This window comes from Glycine soja, chromosome 10, assembly GCF_004193775.1.
Source record: "Glycine soja cultivar W05 chromosome 10, ASM419377v2, whole genome shotgun sequence".
NCBI lineage: Eukaryota > Viridiplantae > Streptophyta > Magnoliopsida > Fabales > Fabaceae > Glycine > Glycine soja.
Window position 1 is genome coordinate 707,440 of NC_041011.1, and position 25,566 is coordinate 733,005.

General features: G+C 27.9%; 2 protein-coding genes across 2 annotated transcripts; one reads left to right on the plus strand and one right to left on the minus strand.

The window, feature by feature from the left end:
- Positions 1-10,107: 10,107 nt before the first annotated feature.
- On the minus strand, positions 10,108-10,977 carry LOC114369475 (ethylene-responsive transcription factor ERF098-like). Its single transcript, XM_028326707.1, has one exon. The coding sequence runs from the start codon at positions 10,814-10,816 to the stop codon at positions 10,403-10,405; it is 414 nt and encodes a 137-aa protein (XP_028182508.1). The 5' UTR covers positions 10,817-10,977; the 3' UTR covers positions 10,108-10,402.
- A 10,918-nt stretch (positions 10,978-21,895) lies between these two features.
- On the plus strand, positions 21,896-23,608 carry LOC114371003 (RING-H2 finger protein ATL16-like). The gene has a single exon (XM_028328405.1). The coding sequence runs from the start codon at positions 22,171-22,173 to the stop codon at positions 23,191-23,193; it is 1,023 nt and encodes a 340-aa protein (XP_028184206.1). The 5' UTR covers positions 21,896-22,170; the 3' UTR covers positions 23,194-23,608.
- The last annotated feature ends 1,958 nt before the right edge of the window (positions 23,609-25,566 follow it).

Sequence of the window (25,566 nt, forward strand, 5' to 3'; positions counted from 1 at the left end):
ACTACACTCTTTGCTTTTTTACTTGCGCAATTTTCGAGTCGTATTCGTCTAATTGACGCTTGACTTTACTTTAATCTATGTCTAATCTTCTATAACGATCTGCATTTGTAATGTAGATATGTTGACAAAAAAATATAACGCGATATATGTATATATATATCTTTTATAACTATTTTTTTACTAATCATCTTTATTTTGGTGAAATTTTACTAATCATTCTAATAATATGTAAGTAAATAATAAATAAAAATTTGAATGTATTTAATATTTTATAAATTCAAAATACATTTTTTCTGTATTTAATAAGGTACTTTTAACTGACAATGTATTTTTCTTTGGGATGAAAATTTATAGGGTAAGGTAGGGGTATTAAGTAGAAGTACAAGTCAATATTTAAATCAATAAAGTAAATGGTATTGTAAATATATAATTATGACTTAGTATTATAAGTAACAAAAATTGGTCGTGTAATTGGGTCAGTATGAACCCACCCAATAAATTAAATGTGAGTTCTTTTAGTTCAATTTGATCATTACTCAATGTACGTTTAGTCCAAAAAAAACCCTCCAAAAGTCTTCAAAAAATAAGTTAGTAAAAGTTTGTGCTTTATTTTAAAGGTCCAAATTGAATCTAAACTATTTTTTGCCTGACATGCTATAACTCGCAACCTGCATTGTGCTAATTTACATTGGATTGGTCAGTTAGTCTATTTTGCCACCTTTGTTCAGCACGTGGTTTATTTTATAAAATTTGAATGCCATTGAGTTATTGTTTGGGTGTGGGTGAGACATTATTAGGACACTCGAACATCTTCATAGAATGTTTTAAGAGTCCCTAGTATGCATAGGTTACAAGAATCCTTTAAGTTAGCTTTACAGAGCAACATGGGATGCATACTTACATGACTTAACAAGTTTTTTAAGTGGATTTTAGACGTCTCCTTAACTCAATAAGAATTGTTTTTTGTTGTATAATAATAACATTGAATTTAAGATCTTGTATTAACTATTTCAATCTCCCACCATTGGTTGATAAAGATTTGAATGTGAGAATTAATTTTTAGATTTTAATGGATTGGATTTAATGATGCAGATCCAAAACATAATTATTCTAATTTATAGAATATGTTAACAGTTTTGGACCCTAATTGCATTGCTTGACTTTTCCAAGATGAAAGGGTAATGTTTAGTTTATTGGACTTAGCTTTATTAATTTAGTTTTTCAACATTAGGCTTTAGTTCATCCATTTTTCCTTTTTTTCAATTACAAATGTACGTAATAGAGAAAATTGTTCACAAAAATGACTAAATTATTCTTTGTTTTGTATGTCCCAGCTGAGATTAGGAAGTTGTGAAGGAGTAGACTTTAGTAGAAGGAAAAAAAAAAGCATCAAACAAAAACTGAGAAAGATGACTTTTTATCCACATGTTCAAAGCCTTTTTATTATTATCTTTTCATTTTAAATCATTTTTCTTCCACCTATACATTTGATAATTAATTTGACCTTTTTAGCCAATTGAATGACAAAATGCACTAAAAGTGGTAATCTTATGCTTTTGATTCGAATTACGGAAATCCAAATAATATGTATATATCTTTTGTTTATTTATTTTCTTTTTGGTTGAATAAGTTTCTCGAACGTATAGTTATTTACTTACCTGTATGTGAATTTCTGGATCTTCTTGATTTTGGTTGCAAAGGGTTAATGTGAAAGGTTTACTTATAGATCATGCATGGCTGAAGATGTAAAGCCAAAATGAAAATGACCCTTTATCTTGGTCCTATAAGCATGAATGAATTGTCTACGAAATTGTTTGTTTTAGTCTGTGATGAGGAATCATTATCCATAGAACATAGTAGCATACATAGCTTTCAAAAATCAAAATTGGAACTGGGTACATTGAATGATCAAGATTCACTCCCCTTGAACTTGTCCCAATGTCACCAAAACTAAGATTTTGGCTAATCTTTTAATAGTCCTCCGAATAGTATGGATACTTTATTTGATGGATCTTTCAACATCAAACATTAGCCCATCAATCAATAGACATCTTTGAAATTTAAGACTTTCACATATGCATGCAGCTATTGAGAAAGCCCATTTTGAGATTACTGTTCTACAATCTTAGTTTCACTAAAATTATTAACAAATCAATTGATAATAAACTAGACTACTGGAGTATTTACTCTTAAAAATAATATAACTTCCTTATTTGTCAGAGAAAAAATAAATTTCTCTACATATTTTTTTTTATCATTAAGATTGTGTTTGATTTGACAAGACATAATTAAATGACTGATGATAAACAGTTTGATTGGAACGAATAATAAAAGAGTCAAATTGTAAGTGATGGCCCATAGCTTGAAATTTTTATCTTTCCGTTTGTAGTAAAATTGATTTTTATTGGATAAAAAAATGATTTTCTTTCAGACAAAAAATATATTTTTGTGAAAAATAAAGAAAAATTGATTTTCTTTCAGACAAAAAATATTATTTTTGTGTAAAAGTAAAGAAAATTTGATTTTCTTTGCTTCTTACACACAAAACCAATTTAAAGGGGTTTATTTGTGAGTTATTTTAAACTTCTTGTATAACGTACACTGTGATTTTGGTTTTGGTTAGATTGTTTATGATTATTGTTTAGCTATCTTTTGCATATTTAAATGTTTTAATTTTGAATAAGTTAAACTAATTAGACACTTCATTCTTTTTACTTTTTTCATTTTTTAAATATATTATATATTAATTAATGAATTGACCCGACTAGAAACAACTTGAATAAAGTTGGATTAATTTGGATTAAATTTCTTAACAAATACCAACAAATTAACCCAATTATCCAACTAGAATCAACTTGAATAAAATTGGATTGATTTGAATTAGATTGGTTAATTTAGACCAAACTCGGCCTAATGCCGTATTTACACCCCTAGCTTTCATGGAATTTGTTCACACAGTCCTCTCTTGGAATCTCGACTCATTCTAAAATACCATTTCTATATATAAAAAATTCACTGATTTTCCAATTTAGGTGATTCGTCGGCTACTCCATTAAATTATTCTCACCTATTTGAGTTTATTTTAAATTATGATTATTTACTATGCGGTCTGAATTTGTTTTTAAATTATTTATTTTAGGAAATTAAAAATAATATTTTTTTAGTTTTCATTATATGAAATAAAAAAGCGTTATTGAAATGAGTAAACAATATAATTACAAAAGATTTGGTATTTTATAATACTTATAATTATATTTGTTAAATTTAATTTTGAATGTCATTTTTGAATTCGTAATTACAATAATATATTTATTAAAGACTATTTGGATTATTTATAAAATAATTTTTAACATACAATGACATTATTCAATTTTATTTAGATAAATTATGTTTTATCTTTTAAAAATATTATTGAACAATAATATAGTAGTTTTTAAGTATTTAAATTTTATAATTAATACTTAAATTTATTTAAGTAATATTATATAAAATAAAATACTTAATAAATATAATTTTAAATATTTTTATTAATTAAATTAGTTTTTATACTTTTAATTTTTTAACTATATTCACTACATGGAATAAAAGAACATTCCAGCAAAGCAATGAGTAAATAATATAGTAAAATAATTTTTTAATATTTTAAATTATCTATAATTTTTATTCTTTAAATTTAATATAGATATCATTTTTTTTAATTTATAGTTATGTTTTAAAAAATATAATTGCAAAAATATATTTATAAAATTATTTTTTTTATTATTATTAAATAATGTTTAATAGAAGTTGACATTATTGAAGTGTTTTAAATAAATTATTTCTCATCTTATGAAAATATTATTGAACAGTTTATAGAATTTTTAAATATTATATCGTTTATAATTAATAATTTATATAATAAAATATTATTAACACATGTTTAACATTATTATATTTATTAAAATAGTTTTTTACATGTTTTGAATTATATATATATATATATATATTGTAATACTTTTATATTTTTTTCATCAAAATAAATTTATCTTGATTAAATTAATTTTACATAATTGTAACCAAAAACTAATTTTATCTAAGTATTTTTAATTTTTAGTATGTTCTTCTAATTAGTGTTAAATATTTTTTTACAGACAAATTTTAACTTGAAAGAAACTTTAAAACAAATATATAGAAATTACCAAAAAATATTACACTTTTTTAAAGCTCTTTATTTGAGCTTTAACCTTAAATTATCTTTTGTGTATCTAAAAAAACTTGAAGTTATATTTTAATAAAAAATGGACAAAATATAACCTTAATATATTTTTTTATTAACACATATTTCATGCTAAACCTAAATCTTAAAATTTTAAATTATAAGTTTTTAAATGAACTATACGTATCTTTTTTATGAATAATTTTAAATATTTCATCTTTTAATAATTTTATTTTATTAAATATTTATATAATATCACAAAAAAATAATTATGTATTTAATAAATAGTAATTAAAAATTGTATTATCGTCCAATACTTGACTAGTTTTTGTAGTTTAATTTCTTTCAAATTTAGGTTATCACGGCACTAGCTTTTCTTTTTTTTGGCAAGATCGATCATGGTACTAGCTAATATTTTTATTTCCAGGCTCAGCTCTCAACTTTACTTTGTTATATATTCATTTTCTTAATTAATGGCCATATATTTCTTCAAGCCAGTGATGGCTTATATGGTAATATCAAGTAAAGACAAATTAAAGGGTTTTCATGGCCAACAATGTGAAGGAAAATGGAAGGGAGATGCCTTTCCTCTTGCATGGGTACAAGGGTGCAGGTCCCTTTTTCATTACAATTTCCAAATGACTAACTGAAGATCTTGACAATTTGAATCCTTCATTTCTGGGTGTGGTTTGGTTCTATGGGTAAAGTAATGGCTGTTGATTGATGCCAAAAACACATTTTTGGCACTTTGAGTTTGAGGTTCTTTATTTGTCGTATTTGGAGAAATGTATGATATGTGCTACTTACGTATATTATTTTTTGGCTAATGATTTTTTTTTTCTCAATGCAACGAGTGAAATAAAATGAGATAAAAAAAAGAGAAAAAAAGGAAATGTCATGGCAAAAAAAGGGAAAAAATGAAAGATTTATTAAATGATATAAAAAATACGAGACAAATATAAAAAATACTTAAATTTTATTTTTCTCCTCTTATTTTTCTTAATCGGTAATTTTAGTACCTTTATTTTAAAATAAAAATATTTGGTCTCTTATTTTAAAAAAATTCATAACTTTTATCTAATCTTTTATTTCATCTGTGTTTTATTTTTTTTATTTTAGTCTAATTAAACCTAGACTTAACATACTTATCTACAATACAATAAAAAAATAACTTAATTAGTAAAATGCAAGAAATAAAAAAAAATAAATGCAGATAAATTTGATAATTAACCGATCTTTGAGTCCAAATGGTTTTATTGAATTCCATATAGAATGTTCCCGTCAATTAATGCAAATAGTAGTATAGGTTAAATACAAGGAATACAATTCAGCAACATACACATGTATCCATTTCAAGTATTTACAATTTTACACACACTTAGGTGCGCTTTTAGCTAGTGCAACATTTCACTTGGTCTTTAAATTAAATAGGTTGTATTTCAATTCTTTAATGCTTTAATTAGTAGCTGAAACAAGAGTTTAAAACCTCCATCCACCATGCACACAAATCCCAAAACTATTTCGTGACTCAAACATCATATGCATCATACATTTTAAATTCAATTCCTCACAACAACTTATCCTTTCCATTTTTTTTTTTAGCAAAAAGGATAAGCGAAAAGGAAAGGAGTAGGGGTTGACATTTCTACTTTGTTGGCACCCCAACCTCTACACCACCAAAGACTCATCTCAGGATATACTGATAAAAGCAAAGGTACAAAACACTTGGAAGAGTCCAACCATAACTAAGAACTCAACTATGAGAATCTATAGAAGAAAAGCCCCTCTGAGTTCAATTATGTCATTCAACAACTTGATCAACAAGCAACAACATTTGCATTTTGATTTAGAAAACAAATTTTACACTTGCTTACACAACTCATAACCCGAAATAAACTCACCACAATGATGAAACATTACTATCATAATTCACATATTTTCAAGTTATCTATGGAATCAACTCAAGAATGAGTAAACAAAAGGTCGAGAGAGAAAATATACAAACTAATTTTAGTAGTAGTGTGTGAAACACATGTTCAATGGAGAGAAAAAAATATCGAAAATGTCTAATTGAAAATTTAATTTTCACTCTCTGAATTGCATATTTTAATTTATAATTTAGGAGTACAATTATAAAAATTTAAAAGCTATATGCGTACATAAAATAAATGCACAGTTTTTAGAGTGGTAGGTCTTCATTTTGATAGGTTGTATATGTGAACATATAGGTTGTGCCAACCTCAGTAAATTTATGTAAAAATTATAAAATTCTCTAAAATTCAGTTTTTTGGACAAAGAAAAAAGTGGACAGAAATGATCACATTTTTTATGCTTTAACTCGTGACAAGAAACAATTCAAATTCAATCCTTAATCGTTATATATATTCAACCATTACTTCACATAATTGATACTAATTCTTTATCAATAATGACCTATGAAGACTACTTTGCGATGGTGGGGGCTTAGGCCCTTGCCTTTTCAAAAAAGAAAAAAACTATAAAGATCTGAATTTCTTTTACCAAAAAAAAATACTGAATTTCTAACCATATATATCATATAATCCGATTGTCAAGCATGACGCTATATAACACTATTATACTGTCATCATCGGGCAGGTAATTGTATTCCCTTAATTAATTTTGACATGATCATCAGTTGCTATTATTCATTATCTGATTCTAGGTTAACTTTTTTTTTATCCTTTCTTTTATATGGATAACCTAAAGAATAAAAAATATAAAGATCTCACTAACGAACACATATATGAGCACATACATTTTATAAGGATCTTTGGTTCTTTAGACTTCTCTTTAGAGGCAGTACATTATAATTTTTTGTTAATATTCATTTGGGGGAAATTGTTTTTGTTTTGGCTCCTCAAACTTTTTCAATCTCCATCACCGTTTCATACCAAACACTTGAGTATTAAAATATATAAAGGCGAAAAAACTCAAACTAATAGCCATATAAGACGTAAATGAAGAACATGAACCAGCGTATAATGTTTTCCGTTTGTTTGATGAGGGAACCTAGCCAATAATATATTATGTTTTAATCAATAAAGAAATTTATACAGCATATTTGAGTTTGCCTTGAAATTAACAGCCAATTTTGGTTTAATTAGAAGCTGTCAATATGTGAAAGTGCTTATGAATCTCGTTCGAGGCATACGTACCATACTGACACTAAATAAGCTTACTTTAATTTGAACTTGTTTATCGTTTTTGTTTGAATAAACTGATTTCCTCATGAATACTTATAAAAAAGAAAAACAAGAACATAAAATAAATTAAGTTTTTCTTATAAACTAAAATCAATTTCCCCATTTAATTTTTATAGAAAATATTTTCATTTAACTTTTAAAAAAAGTTAAATTGCATAAATTGATTTTAGCTTATGAAGAAGTTTAATTCATTTTATCTTTTTTATTTTCTTTCTTATAAGTTCTTAAAAAAATTATCCAAACAAATTTTATGAGTATGTCATAAATCAAGGCTCTAAACTATTTAATTGTATGTCATAAATCAAGTCTCTGAACTAAGTTTAAATTCATGAGCAAAACTAACACAATTAATTGTGTTTTTTTTCTTAATCTTCTAATTCATAAAAAAAATCCAAAATTTTATAATAAAAAAATCTAGCCAACACTAACACACAATTAATTGTTCATCTCAAATCATGTCTTTGGACTAATTTTGAGTTTATTCAATTCATTACCCATAATATTTTTCACAATCACATTTTTTTCTCTTTTTATAACAATGTCTCCAGCCAAAGCGCGGTGAAAGAAAAATGGGGAAATCAGGATGTGTTTAGTTTAGAGAGAAAAAAAAATAGAGAAAAATGAAATAAAAAACAATTTAATTCAAATAAAGTAAGATGTATGAATTTCACGGAATAAAGTATTTTTTTTTCATATTTATTTATATCCATTGAAACAAACACCAGCTTAGAGAGGATCACGTAGTTGTTAATCATTGCAGCCAAGTTTGAATCATGTTCAATTCACACGTAAATGGATAAAAACTCAGGAACGTCATGACAAAAACAATTGCTTATATTTTAGAGTATGGTTTCCGAGAATTTTAAGCTATCTTTTTTTATTGATTTAAAAGTTTGTTCAATTATTAATAGTGTTTGATAAACTATTAGTGTGGGACAGTGCTCTTCACAGGCAAAAGAGAAAAAAGAGAGAGGATAAACAAAAATAAAAAATAAAAAGTGGGCCCCGACTATATGTGAAAGTGATATAAAAATTCACAATGCAACAATAGACATCCCAATTCGTAATCCATAACACATGATTCTTATGTATAGAATACAGATTTTTTGTTAAATGTTTTATAAGTTAATTTAAAACTAATGATCCAAATTAATTTATTTACATATATAAATTTTTATAAAACCTATAATTTTTATTTAAAATTTATATATGTAAAAAAATATATTATTAGATCAAAATTAATTATAATAAATAGATTGTCAATTCATATACAGATCTTATGTTATAAATTATGAATCCGTAATGGATTATAAATCTGTATGTTTATTAGTATGAATATTTTTAAAATTTACAATAATTTGATGGATGTACGAGAAGAATGCTAGGTTCATGAAGCAATTACCTACTTTACTTTGATTTAAAAAAATCTTCTATTTTTATATATTTATGTTCTCTAACCAAACACAACATAAGATACACATGTAATAAAATGTTTCCTTAATCTTCTACTTAGTGGCAGATGCATGTTAGGAGCTATGAGGGTAATTGTTTCCATAAGATTTTTATTTTCTTTTTTTAAACATATTTAAGAAAAAAAATTTGCCCCCATAAAATAAGTCTTGCCCTCATAATATATATTTTTAAAAATGAATAAAAAAATTATAAGATAAAAAAGAGAATATATTGATATCAATTTTATCACTTTATTATTTTAATTTTTACCATTTTCACACATCCAGTATTAAAAATCTAGTAAGTAAGTAATATAAAAACACATCTTCACATAATCCCAAATAGATAAAGAAAAGGAAAAATTGCTATCACTAGTTACTATTCCTTGGATCAAGTCTTGTAGTTTTTTAAAAATGGTTTAGTATGATTCTTTACTTTTAAAAGGTTGAATTAAGTCTTTTATTTTATAAAATAGATTCAATTTAGGTTCATTATTCTTTCATTTGCTCCCAAAGTTTTAATAAGTAGAATCTAAATTGATTTTAAATAAGACCACATTAAACCCATTTTAAAAAAATAAAGTACCTAATCAAACATTTTAAAAGTAAAATACCTAATTGAATTATTTTAAAAAAAAAACACACATAACTTAGTTGAACATGCTAATAAAAAAATAGCGAATTAAACTGGCAAAATAAGTTAGAGGAAAAAAATTAAACCATTTTGTTATAAATTATTTCTTTGTTCCACCACTAAATAAATTTTTTGAATCCGTCACTCCTTTTGCTTCATCTGTATGTGCTACCAACTAACCTGGGAAATGTTTTCTATTATTATTTTAAAATGATTAATATACATTTTAAACATGTCACATTAATGACTATTCTAAGATGGCATGTAATGTCACAACATATGAGTAAATGATAATAGGTTTTTTTTAGAAGAAAAAAATTCTAAAATTCATATGAACTAAAACCAAAATTCTCCATGTTTATTAAGATTAACAAACATTTTAAAACTAAAAATTATACGAAGAAAAATGAATAAGACGCGCATATCTTACTAGTTCCAAATTTTCTGGCATTTTTAGATAAAACTTTTTTTTTTTTTACATGGTATCTTTCCATAAAATGTGTCAAGAATATATACGTGTGTAACTTGTGATCTTTTGACATATTATTCTTAGTACTAAATAGCATCTTAACACATTTATCTTCATAAATATGTACTAAATCATTTGACACTTTATTATTTTTGACACTATTAAAAATTACAAAACAGACTAGACCCTTTGATATTCTTTGCCTCTTACTCTAGCACTATGACGAAAGGATGATTTGTGAAACTTGACAGTAATATATATCCATTTGCACAAAATGTGGCATAAGTGCAGTATGCAAACTTGGACAATGAAGGGTTTCTTTTTTGTTTTTTTCTAACGATTTTGGTTTGGTCTTGGATCATGATAAGATAGTTAGAAAAAGAAAAGGAAATTACAAATTAAAGAAAAATAAGAAGGGTAGTTCAACCCTCAACCTTTCTGAACCTTGTTTTCTTCAAACTCAAGAAGCTCCTCCAACACCTTATCATCCAAATACTCAAACTCAAAAACTTGCCTTTGTTGTCCACCACCGGCATGAGTAATGGAAGATGATGATGATGCTAAATTTGGAGAATAGCCCCTGACATGATGAGAATGGTACTCATTAGGAAAATTCAAAATTGCAACATGACCCCTCATGGTAAAGGCTGCATGATCATATGCTCTAGCTGCCTCTTCACCTGTCTCAAAAGTCCCCAACCACAACCGTGACCCTTGCTTAGAAGGGTCTCTTATCTCCGCCGCATACTTGCCCCACGGCCGCCTTCGGACGCCGCGGTACCGGACTTCTTTCCTTCCCTTCTCCTTCAACTTGTCATGCTTTTCCTTTTGGGTCTTCTCCATGGAATATGCTTAATTGGCTTAATTAGGGTAATCATCAATGTTATTTTATACATCCTTTACGTTGCTATCTAATTTGGACACCTTTTTGTGATCGTGTTCACAAGGGTACTTTGTGAAAAATGTGACAAAAGAAAATGGGGAGTCGTCGATCTGTCTTAATAATGAACGTACATGAAGAGATATTCTGGTTTTTCTTTCACAAATATTAACAAAATCTTTATTTATGTAATTATTGTGAAAAATAAAAAATTATAAAGGAATAAGCGGTTTTTTTTTATATAAAAATATTCCCCGCAATAAAAGAATCTACTCTGAAAAAACAATAGTTAAACACTTACTCTTATGTCTACCATGTATGGGCTTTCTCTAACCTCAACAAAGTCTTCCAGTCCATCTCTTACCCAATCCTCAATCAAAGAGCTTAAGAAAGGTGCCATTTACTATTAAGAAAATGTCAAATATTAGAAATAACTTCTAACTCGAGTAATTAAAATTAAACTATTAATATTGACATTGCAAGTCTATATTAATAATATATAGTGGTATATTAACATTTTAATGCATAAATAGTATACATTATTATATATAGATATACTATACGGAAGCAATTATTTATTAGTTAAAGTTATAATATATGACATTGTATATCTGTTAGATAAATAATATATTAAGAATTTTTAGTTTAAGTCTTTTGAGCATACAACTGTGTTATATCAGTATATATAAATAAAAAAATATTATTAAAAAAATACTTTTCCTTTTAATTATCAAATAAACATTAGAGAGATATAAGACTGGTTGAATACTTAAAGGAAAGAGAGAAAAAATCATGAATTTGATATTCCATGCCAATAAAACTAATAATTAATATTTATTAATAAAAAAATCAAATAAACACTCTAAAAAAAGTAATAAATTATTGATAAAGAGAATAATAATAAAAATTCACACGAACTTGTAAATATTTAAAATGAATCCTATTACGTATATTTTATCTTTTCAATATACGCACATCTAGGCACTAAAAAAATATACGCACATCGATCTTAAAACTATTTTGCGAAATTTAAAGTAAGAATAAATGTCTAAAAAAATGACTAGTGTATAAAAATGAATGGTATTTTGAAACGGTGCAAGAGGTGATAATTCAAACTTAACGTGACACACGCTGCACACGTTAATAGCATGAAAATGAATCCTTGTGCTGTCCTTGTGTGGAGTGTACCCATCATTGCTGAGCACAGTTTCCGGTATTGGAAAAACGTACTTAAGACCATAGTTTTAAAATTTGATTCAGACTATTTTATGCTTTTCAATTATTTTAATAACTAATTTTATAACACTTTTAATTTAATAAATTAATTTTTCTCTTTTAGTTTCCTGCTACTATTAGTTAGCTTTTCATTTAGTTTTACTAAATATAGTTAAAAACTAACATTTTAAAAAATATTAATTCAAGTAGTTTTTCAAAAAATATTAGAATTTATTAAAAAAAGTTTGCTTAGCAAACAATCAAATGAATTTATTTTGCAGCTAATAAAAAAATTAGAAACTAGATTATTTTGTTAGTATGTATGTTTGAATTTCTTTAATTATGATTGTTTTATTTTAATTAATTAAATTATGTGCATTGATAATCAGTTAATTTGTTAAGTGTTTGATAGGATGGGCTAAGATTAAAAGGATGTTTTGGGCTTAGAAAATAGAAATAAAAATATTAGGTTGTTGCTTTCTACACTTTCCAAATTGTTTGTTGCACTTTTTTTTAATGATTTTTTTATGTTTTGAAAAGGAAATTTTGAAAGCTGAAAAAGAAAGTGATTTTAGAATATAATTTTACATTTTAGATTGAACATTCTAAAATGAAAAATAAGAGTGCAAAAAGCAACTGACAAGTGAATAAAGCAATAGCCTATATGAGCTGACAAATGAGATTAACATAATCATGAAGAAAAATAAGAGTGACATGATATGAGAGAAATTTTTAAACTTTAATTAATAAAATTAATGTAAAAAAATAATAAAACAAAAATTGATAAATTATATTAAAATGCAACTTAACTGTAAAATTCCCCTAAGGTCCCAAAATTACAAGAGACAGCACTGCCACAATGGTGGATGCAATGTATACGTGCCTTAATTTTGTGAACAGATTTGCATTTGTGGAGGTTACTTTACTCCTAGCATTAGTAGCTAAATTATGTAGACAAACAAATTATCAGTGATTTAAGGAAAAATCGTCGTCATGTTAACTGTCTAACGTAAGCGTTGCAACTAGGATTGCGGATAGATGATGAAAAAGGTTTAAAAGTAGAGGAATAGTCGTCATAATTTGTTTTGAAGAAAACTATCGAAATTTTTTTTTGAAAAAAATGGTCTCTGAAATTAAATTTAAATTCTGGAGTTGATTCTGTGTGCAAAATATTAACATCCTATATTCGTCACGAATATATACCTTTAATTAATTAAGCAAATCATTTTTTTAAATTTTAAAATATTTATCTCATTCTATAATAAAATAACTGACAAAAAAAAGTTTTTAATGGGAAGCATATTTTATTATGATTTTTGGAAAAGACAGTTAATGTTTTATTATTTTTTTATTATTATGCTTATTAGATATATGATTTCCGAAATGCCACCATTCATATATCCTAAGATATAAAATTAATAAAGGTATACATCCAAGCCAATTCTTAGAAGCAAATAAATTTATTTTGTTTTAATATAATATATTTATTTTAGATAGAAAGTATAAAACATTAAGTTGTCACAAGTTGTGTTCGAAAACCTTAAAACTAAAATGATATCACATTCAATTAACTCTTTTCTATTATCTTAGTAACTTATCTGTTTTAATTAAATTGTGGAACTATTATTATTATTAACATCCGTTAAATTAAAAACACAAATAAAAGAAAGTTTGCACATAACTTAAATTATTTCTCGATCTACTAGTTATTTATTTTAAAAAAGATGAAGAAAGCTTCGATGCTTTTTAGAAGAAGTCTATCAAGGTCCAAGGAGTTAAGAAATTAGTTTTAACAAACAAAGTGTTCATTATTTTAAAAGAAAACTCTTAAACTATTTACCCTTTGGTTAAAAGAGGAACAAATGAAGAAGCAAATACTAAAGGGCATATATATACTGTAACATGAAATCAAAACAAGGAACATTTAATCAACACTAAAAGGAACGGTGAGTTTTCTAGATGAAAGGTTTCTATTACAGAATATGTACATAAAAGGAAAGGAATTAAAAGGTCATGAAATGTTGTGAAACAAAAATCATTTAAATGGACTAACCATTAGACATTAAGCTTTTGAAAATGCTTTGGCATGAGAGAATATCCAATTCATGATATGCAGTGAATGAATGACAGTGTTTAAGAGCAAAAGCTATATGACAACATATCCGAAAAACAAAGAAAAGGAAAAGGGTCCATGACAGCAGTGGCAAATTCATTCCAAACCAATAGATGCACAATGAACTCTTTTTTTAGTTAACTGACAACACCAAAAAACTAAAGAATCATAAGCTGAAAGCATCTTTTATACTAGCCTCTGCAGATACATATCTGAATTGAATAACAATAATAATAAAAAGGACAGATAACAACACAAAGTAAACAAAATCCACCACTTAACAACTCATGAAACTGGTTAAAGGTTGAAATTCATTTGGAGATCATGCTGAACAAGAAAAACACAACTTTGTTGTGATAGAACACAGTCTATATATGCTACTGTTTACCGTGGATTTTACTGCAAATTTGCGAACTAATATATACACTCTTTCAAAAATAACATTTTGCCAAACATGTGTAAACTACCTTTGAATTCATGAACGAAAATCATGTTTTTATCTTTGAGGGAAACCTTGAGTCTGATGCATGTAGCAGAGCTCGCGTGGATGTTCTTTGCGTGTGGGAGTATCTGGGGCCACGAAAATACACCACGGATTGAAGGAGGGTGTGCGTGTGTTGTCGTGACAGAGGGAACCTGCAGCTGCTAGGGTTTTTGTTTTTTGTCTAAGATGAATATGAATTCGGTTCAAAACGGATTTGGATTGTGGGTGTGGATTAATGAGCCAATAACTTGATTTACATGGGCTTTGCCAGCAATTGAAAATTAGAAATCTACCATTATATATCTAGCTACCAAACATCTAAAATTTCATTAATAATACATATTGGAGCACAAAATTTTTAACAAATGGAGCTTTAGAGAAAAAGCAAGAATCCAACGTAACTTAATTGTTTTGTTGGTCCAAAACAGATATCATTGCCTTGTACATAAAAGAAACTTTCTAAGAAAAGGACAAGGACAATAAACAAAAAGCATTGAAAATGCTTACTTGATCACTCCTGAATGCTAAAATTTGGAGATGATGACAGTTTACATGTTCAATCAATTTAATAAAAAAAATCAGGAATAATAAGTCTGTTTACTTTTATAATAATTTTTTATTGAACAATAATTATCTTAAAAGCTATATTTGATATATATAATTTTTAATTGGTTGATTGTGGATGTAAAATATTTATAGTAACAATGTTTATAAATTAAACTCATTTAATATTATAAATGTATTTATCATAAAATTATTTATTATTAGATGATATTTATGTTGGACTTTTTAAATGTTAGACAAAAATATTTGAAGTTTCCTTAGTATTTTTGTATATTCGATCTATACGTAGATGGTTGGAAGAAAATTTAAAATTTTTTCACTTCCTAGTGTAGCAGTTAATTTTTTTTTCTACTTGAATTCAAATTTCTTTTGACATATAGGGGAGAGAGATAAAAAATGATATTTTTGTTTATTTTTCCATGAAATAGGTATAAAAGAAATGGCATAAAAATTCAAGTACAAGAATAGCGATGTTTGATGTTGAAAAAATTGGGCACAAAAGCGTTTGGCACGTGATGGTGAAGGGAGCTTGGCTCTTCTGCTCCACGTTGAAAAGTAGAGCGTCCATTGTATTTGGATGGTCAAGGAGGTGGCTCTTGCACGTTTGGATACTCTTTTACTCTTATGACTTTAATCCTCTTTTTCCCCTTTTGTTGTTTCTGAATTCCATATACAGTTATGAACTCACAAAGAAATAACGTAATTTTTGCCCCTGGAAAAAGGAAATGAAAAGGAAAAGAGAAAAAATCATTTTTTTTTTGTGAAAATGTCAAACACGTGGTGATCTATAGGAGCATTGCCTTAATGGTATAGGTCATTATGTTTTTAAAGAATAAAAAGATGAGTTGAGTTGAAACTCATGACTTATCAATGTCATAGTATATCTTAAGACTCACTAAATGTTGAAAGGAATATTTATAGATCACTTATCAATAAAATTCTCACACCAGGAACGGATTCAAATCCACGTTTTTATAAAATAAGTTCATTTTTTTTTATCAATCTTTATTGATCTACTAATAAAAAAAGTAGTTTTATATTTATTTTAAGAAACAAGTCCTAATTGTTTTTTAAGAAAAATATTTTTTAAAAACATTATTTTAAAATTATTTTTAAGTTTATTGTGTTGAGATGCTGGAACATGGAAGAAATTTCATCAGTTTGGTTTGGTAAATGGCAATGTCCCCTTATGATATGTCCATTTTTTGGGGGGGACTTGAGTCTTCTTCCTTATGATATGTTTGATGTTTGACTAGGTAACCCTGATCTCTTCTTCAATACTGTATTTCTAATTATAGGTGTTTTCCTTTGACCAATTCTTTCGCCACCTTTACTCACGCTCAAGTTTTCTCATAAAATTTTACTAGTTGTGTTTTCATGTTGTAATACTACTATGTTCTTAGTTGTTTTATCTTTTGTGTCCAATTGTAGCAAAAGTTGCTGACCTATATATAAGACTCACTAAATGTTGAAAGGAATACTTATAGATCACTTATCAATAAAATTCTCACACCAGGAACGGATTCAAATCCACGTTTTTATAAAATAAGTTCATTTTTTATCAATCTTTATTGATCTACTAATAAAAAAATAGTTTATATTTATTTTAAGAAGCAAGTCCTAATTTTTTTTTAAGAAAAATATTTTTTAAAAACATTATTTTAAAATTATTTTTTAAGTTTAAAAAATCATTCAAAATCAATATAAAGGATGCTCATAAATCCATTTGATTGAAAATGTAATCATTGTCTTTAAAATAGTAATAACAAATTATAAAAAAAACTATTAAAAAGAAAAATAAATGATACTCAAACATTTTATCTAAAAAACAAACATTGTAATAAAATCTACAATGAAGATTATAAAATATTTATCTAAACAGAAAATAATATATTATTATCATCAAAGCAAAGACTAATCATTTCTGAGAGACTTAAACAACTACCATTGTTCCTCATTTATTATATTTTTTTTCTTAAAAGGATAGTAGAGCATGAATAGGATTGAATCAAATAATTATTTATAAAGTCTCTATTAAACACTCAATATGTTCAAAGTTAAGCTTTACATTGTAATTTTATAAAGACCTCAAAAACACCATTTAACTCTCATTTTTGTATTTTTGCACATTAATTTTTATCTTTTCAAACTACTTATTCGTCGCAGTTAGCTTGATTTGTTTTCAATCTTCAGAGTATAGTTAGGAGTTAAGGTAGGAGGATTGTGTGTCTGAATTGCTTCTTGAGTTTCCTTAAAGTGAAAGTACTAGTTTAAGCAAATTATACTAATGCTCCGTGTGATTTTTTTTTTTCAAATTCACACGATATTTCTGACTGTGTAACTTTATATGTTCCTTGAATAATACGGGGTGTTAGTGTCATGTATTTCAAAAGTTAGGCGAACCTTGTGCCATTGGATAGATGATAAAAGGGATAGAAATTGTCAAAATGTTGAGAAGTATCCCCATAGATTTGGTTAAAAGTAATTAGTCAGAGTGTATTGATATATGGCTTGTGTATATACTTCGTATGTGCAATTATTGTTTTTTGGAACTTATGATTGAATCTCGGTTGATTTTCCTTTTCTGCATATTAATTATGACATTTTTTGTGTTTAACAAAAAAATAAAATCAGGATAATGTATTTGCAAAATGGCCATTGAAGACAGCTATGATAACGTGATTTGGCTTTATTGGCCGAGTAGACTAAAAGTGTGTTTGAAAATACATCCAAACCAAGTTCAATAGAGAAGTTTTGTGTTCCAATGCAAAAATTCTAAAGTGTCTGATAAAGAGGCACATAATTATTAATCAAAAGCATGAAAACCTTATTTTGTCGTATCGTGAAAAAAAAAAAAAAAACAAAGAAGGAAGATGTAAATTAATCAGTAAAAAAATGAAGAAAAAATTAAGCAAAAACAAAAGTCTCTCATTTAGAGTAAGCCGTAAAAGGTCCAATTTGATCCACAACTCATTAGCCCATTTCTCTCTTGAAAAATATACCAAATAGGATCCATGGCTTTTACTTACTGGACACCCTCTTTTACATCCTACACCTCCAAAAATTCAAACAGACCACACTATCCCTCACCCAATGTCTCACCTCTACCCAACACCACTGATAGACACAAACACCACTAATCAATACCATCATCGATGACCATGGTGTAGGAAAGAAGTTCATAATTATCAAACTCTCGAGTTAACTAGTTAACTATTATGAGTTTATAAGTTTACTTATTCTCTACGAGTTGATTTGTGTGTAAATTCTCTTTTTAGTAAACTTTGGGTAGGCTTGGTGCAAACTCAATAGACTCTTAAATTTACCACTAAGTCAGCAAGTCAACAAGTTAAAAAAATAGACCAAAACGATCAAGTTGTTGGATTATTTTATGCACATTTAGGGTTCAACATACCTTCATTTGGCGTATCATTCCTGAATCGAAGAACTCTCACCTCTAACAGCATCAAACCCTCAATGAGAATGTTGTATCACTAAGTTATTATCTAATAATGATGCATGACTAGACTTAATTATTTAAGTATTGTAGAATTTATGATTTATTATTTTACTTTATTATATTGTTGAAATGTTTAATCGATAAATTATTTATAGGTATTTGGTTATTATTTTATGTGAAGAAGAGTTCATAAGTCGAATCTATAAAATTCTTATGAGTTTATGTAGACCGTTAAATTTGACAACATAAAAGAAAACACAATGGAATTAGGATGGGGAAGGAGGTAAAAAATGCAACCCCATTTTAAAAAGATTATTCTGAAAAGGCACTGTTTTCTTATAGTTCCCAAATAGCATTTTTAGAAGCATGCTTAAGTGCTAACATATTTATGGAATAGTCTTTTCAAAAGCATGCTAACATACCTGATACAGCCCCTCACATCTCTCTCATATCTCACTCCCTTTGGGAACAACTCCGAAGCATCTTCATCCCAATATAAGCTTCCAGAACCTCCTCCTCTAAGGAAACCCCCATTTTTCTCCGCTGCATGCATTGCAGCAAACTAAACGGCCCTGACGTCAGAACACGTTTGTGAGTTTTACATGATCACTTTTTCCTTAGTTTCTTCTCATTATTTCAAACCATGCATGTGTGTGTGGTGATTGTGAGAATTAGTTGAGAGAAAAATGGAATTTGGTGGGACGTGATGAGTGAATAAGGGTGTCAAGAGACAGTTTGAGTGAATGTGAGGTTTGTTGTGAGTGTGTGTGGTGTGATGAAGGTGAGGGATTTTGAGAGACAAATGAGTTTAGTATGTTGGATGAGATTAGGCGTGAGGTTTATTTGCGAGGGTTTAGGGATGAAGCAGCTTTCTAGGTTTACAATTTCACAATTTTTTTATAAAAAAAAACGGTGACGATTAAAAATTATTAGTATGTTTAGAATAATTGTTTTAAAATTTAAAAGGCTAATGAGTCCGTATCAAATTCACCAAATGATCATTTTGAGTAATATTACAGACTCAAAAGACTAAAATAGAAATTTTAAAAGATAAATGACTCAAATACATTTGAGTGAAAATATAAGAGATCAAAAGAATAATATTGTATTTTCAGGAATCATATTTTTGAAAAAATGATAACTAGGATTGCTATTCTTAGATATTTAAAAAATCCCCTAAAAAATATATATTTAAAAACATGATTGGTAACAATTTAATATTTTTGGGCATATCTTTTAAAATTCAAAACAATTTTTTAAAAAAAGTAAAAATAGAAGTCACATGTGTATTATAATAAATTTTAAAATTCCCATAGAGAGGGGATCTTATTTTTTCATTGGGGAAAAGAAAATGGTAGTTTATAATATTTTTACAAGAAAAAGTATTATATTTTTTTTACAAAATATTTAATCTCATGACAAAAAAATTCAAATTTTCTAACCTTCTACAAATTAACTTTTAAGAGTTTAACCATAATGTATTAGTAATGTAACATCTTATTACAATTAACTTTTAAGAGTTTAATATATTAATTTTTAAAATAATTAATTAATTGTATATGATAAACTATAATTAAATAATAATATAAAATTATTTTATACCGTATAATCAATAAATAACCTATTTTTTTCAACTTTTATTAGTATGTAAAACAAACACATTCTAACCTTTTTTCTTTTTTCATCTCACTTTCATCCCATCACATTAATTATCATGTCTATCCTTTTCTCCATCTCTCTTCTTTTTTTCCTCACATATATACCTTAAATTAAAGTGTACGGATTATGATTACTCTTTATTAGTCCCTAATTAAGTTGATATCGTTCTACTCCTTGTCAACAAGCAAAGTATGGAGAGCGTAAGTTCTGTTCCTAGTCCGTTTACTTGGACTTTTCTATTAAAATTTCCAAACCGTTATGGATGAAAAATATTGCAACATTCATTAGACCCCCTGAAATTTTCCTCCCCCAACGTGTAAGCTATTCGGCTTCTTATGATCATTGACGGTCACATGGCCCACATAGAACTATATTTTCAAAGTAATTTTTTCTTATATAAATAAATAAATAAAAATGTTCAACGTTGACATGTTGTATAATAAGATTTTTTAAATTTTTTTTACCAAAAAAATCTAACATTAAATATTATAAATCTCTTGATATTATTTATCTAAGAAATTAAAATTAAAGTGATGGCAATGCCATAATGACAAAAGATCAAAAGTGTGGTCAGAGCAGTGATTAAGGATTCATGGTGGAGCTGCATGTGATGTGTAAGGAGTGTGTTAAGAATTGTTTTTTCCTTATGATATAGATGATTTCCAATTAGAAGCACAATGCCTCTTCATCTTCAATCTCCATATTGCAATGTGGCATCATTAGCCTTCTAATTATTTACTCATTCTTTCATTAGCATGGGTCACGTAATTTGGCTTCCATCATTAGATTAGATATGACTGACAACCACTAACTATACTAATCTTTATGGTTTATGAACTTGTGAATGATTGTACGTAGAACCACCATAATTCACAAGCTTGTGTATACAAGGAAAGCAAGACAGTGAGATAGAGCAAATAAAGTATTTATAACAAAATAAAAAACACCCTTATTATTTGATGCTCTGTAGAAAGGGGAATGAAAGACAAGTCTCGTGTATATGCACAAATTATATGTACCTTATTAAATAACGATGAAATTCACAAGACATAAGGCCTCAAACTTTCAAACTTTAGACTAGACACATTTTTCACTCAATCGTGGTCAACAGATGGTTTCATTGGTAAGGACTTGGTTATCGATTAACCACTATCTTCATTATTCTAACTGGACCACACCACTCACTCTTTTGAGTCTTCATTAAAATTTGAAACATACGTACGTTGCCCGAAATATTGAACATTGGCCAATAGATTTGAAGCCATAAATAATTTTGGGAAAAAAATTATTTTTACTAAATATGGCTAAATTTATTTTTTGTCAAAAATACTAAAATGATTTGATATAACTAAAAGGATACCCGTTGAAGGTCGGTTCAACGAAAAAAAAAAAAACACTTTCCTAGACATGAACGTAAAAGTAATATGAGTGTTGTTTTCGAGAAAAACGTCCGTTACGGAACGTTTTTTACAAACATGCACTGAGTGATTATAAAAATCATTTTAAAACTTATAAAAACAGAGGAATAAAATCAAATTTAATTGAATTCACCTGCTACGTAGTTTGAGGAAAGAACAAACGTGTTTGACAACAGTTTTTCATTGAATTTCAAGCCCTCTCTCATCATGTCTACACACTACCACACCCCTAATTTATATGCCATCATAGTCTTTCTCTATATTTCATTGCTCTTTACTCTCTAATTTTGGGAAAAACCATGGCCTCCTCCTTTACTTAGTGCATTAAGAATACCATAATTCTGAATTTCATGTAATATATTCCAATATCTAAGAGAACCCTTTTTCTGTCTGTAGAATCTACTATGGATTTTGTTAGCCAAAGGCACCTACTTCAATTGTCACATGCAACACCTCCTTCTTCTTCAAATAATTATTCCTTCTTAGTAATCCTTGTCATAGGAATAATGTTTACATCTTTCTTCCTTATAGGCTACTACATGTTAGTTGTCAAGTGCTGCCTCAATTGGCCCCATGTTGATCATGTAAGGATTTTTTCTCTATCTAGGCTTCATGAAGATCCATCTGCACCATACTCAACAGCATCTGAGCCTAGAGGGCTAGAGGAAGCAGTGATCAAATTAATCCCAGTGATTCAATACAAGCCAGAGGAAGGGAACACAGAATTTGGTGAAAGAAGCTTAATTAGTAGTGAGTGTTCAGTTTGCTTGAGTGAGTTTGAACAAGATGAGAAGCTGAGGGTTATACCAAACTGTAGCCATGTCTTTCACATTGATTGCATAGATGTTTGGCTTCAAAACAATGCTCATTGCCCTCTTTGTAGAAGAACAGTTTCCTTGACAAGCCAAGTCCATCGTCATGTTGACCAAGTCAACCTTCTTATCACTCCAAGGCCTTCCCATCAGGGCCAAAGCCAAAACAATGAAAACCTCACTGATGAAGGAGGTTTTGTTGTGATTGATTTGGATGGTGAACATGATAGAGACCAAGGAAGACAAGAAGAGTTACCAACAACATGTCCTATCATTAGTCTTTCTTCAGGAATTAAGTTATTGGAGGAGAAGAAAGCAAGGAAGCTTCAAAAAGTGACTAGTTTGGGAGATGAGTGTATTGGTGTTAGAGCCAAGGGTGAAAGGTTATCAGTTCAAGCCATGAAGAGGTCTTTCTCCATGGACTCATCAGTGGATAGAAAGTTTTATGGGGCAGTTCAAGAGGCTTTACATCAACAACAGCAAAATGGGAATGTGTTTGAGGTCAGCACAATTGAAGCTTCTGGTGAAAGTGATAGAGTCAAGAGATCATTCTTTTCTTTTGGACATGGAAGCAAATCAAGAAGTGCTGTACTCCCTGTTTATTTGGACCCCTGATTTTTTATTTTTTTTTAGTAAAATGTGCTTTAGTTTCCATATTTTTTGGTAAAATTTTATCTTAGTTCCAATACTTTAAAAATAACAATTTTGGCCTTCTTAATCTTTGTTTTTTTCTTTTATAATTGGTGAATTTCGTCTCTTACGGTATTATCTTAAGTTTAGGTATGAAATTCCCCAACGATCAAAAATAAGAACAACAGAATCATCATTTTTAAAGGACAGGAACTAAGATTATTTTAACTGAGAATTAAAGAACCTAAAACACATTTTACACTTTCTTTTTTCCTGCCCGCTTTTCATTTTAGTTGGCCTATATATGTTTACAACTTTATTTGAATGATAGTAATGTGAGTCAGAGAAATTAGATGTATGAAATGAAAGGGGCATAGGAATGTATGATACACGGATGCTAAATTGGATTAAATATTATTTTAGAGATATAATTAATTTATGTTTTGATATTTCTGAGGACAGTTCCAATTTTGTTTCAAATGTCTTGAAGGTGTGCTTATGATCATCATTTCTGAAATTGGCACACAACGCTTTCTCAAGAAACCTTCTCCCACTAAGGATACATTAAGTTATCCCATGACTACTATTATTCTAGCAATATCTAAAGAGATATAGAGAATTCAACAACAGAAATGGAAAATCCAACCATTTACCGAAAAGGTGAATCCAAGGTAAAGGTGTCCCGTTTAAAAGAGAAGTGGGGCTCTTTTCCATTAATAAATAAAATCATATACAACCACCTTATTTATATTTCGGTACATACTTCTCACCAAAAATTATATATATATTTCTGTACCCACTTTATGTCTATTGTGTTGAGATGCTGGTACATGGAAGAAATTTCATCAGTTTGGTTTGGTAAATGGCAATGTCCCCTTTTTTAAAGAGTCGGTAGATATTTTCTGTATAAGATAATTTTTTAAAATTGGAGAAAACTATTGCAAACAACAAAATTATTATAGATGATAAAAAAATTCTAATTATTTAATATAACTACATAAAGTTATTTGAATAATATTAGATTTGGTCCATTTAGAGAAATTTTCATATTCGAATCTTATAAATGAAAAAAAAATAATTTATCAAATATGATCAATCAAATTTTTCGACAAAAATTAATCAGTAACAAAATTAATAAATATATCACACTAATAACATAGTTATAAAAAAATACTTACAATTCATACTCAAAATTATAATTAAGTTAGAGTAATTCTAGACGAGTTAATTTAAGTGAGTGATCAGTGGAGTGGTTTAGCAATGCCTCTTGTTCTACAAAGTCTTCCCAAGACCCTTTTTTTTGAACGTTGACTCCATGACCCATGAATTGGACTCGTTCAGGTCCACATGTCCACACTGGTGACTTCGAGTATTGTCCATTTTTGGGGGGGACTTGAGTCTTCTTCCTTATGATATGTTTGATGTTTGACTAGGTAACCCTGATCTCTTCAATACTGTGTTTCTAATTATAGGTGTTTTCCTTTGACCAATTCTTTCGCCACCTTTACTCACGCTCAAGTTTTCTCATAAAATTTTACTAGTTGTGTTTTCATGTTGTAATACTACTATGTTCTTAGTTGTTTTATCTTTTGTGTCCAATTGTAGCAAAAGTTGCTGACCTATATATATGATTAGATCCGTGATTTTGGAACGAATTCTAATTTCTATGCATTCTTGAACTAGTGTCTATATGACTAGATCCGTGATTGCAGGGGTTAACTTATACTTCATTTAATTTTAAAACAATAAATTGCAGTCGACCAAATATTATTATATTCTCGTATAAACATCTAATGTATTTTTAAATAAAAAGCTATAGAAACAGGAAAAAAACAATTTTCTGACAATAAATCACATTTTAATTGACTGTTGTGCATGGTTGCATCTATAGCCAATAATCATGCTAATCTTAGAAATTGTATTGGCACAAGGTAGCCCTAACACAACACCATGTCGTCAACCTTTCAATTCCGACACCACCATCAAAAAAGATAGTTCAAATTCTACAATTTAGCAATGGCATTGTGTGAAACTTAATTCTCTAATTTGACACTTGAATTTAAGAGAAAATTCATCAGTAAAAACAACTAAGAAATACATGTTGCCTCAGATTTGGAGCCACGTGGAAAATACCCACTATCTCAGGCAGCTCCTTCCTTAAGCCACCAACCCAAAATCAAAATACTTAGAAGCCACCAACCTACCTGTTGATACAAAAAAAAAAACTTATCTTTTAACAGATTAACTAAGCATCTTCTGGCCGCTTTAAACGCCAAAAAATAAATCACCACAATAATTAAAAAAATAACACGTGGTGATCAATATTGTTAGATGAAAATATCAAAGACTAAAATTAGT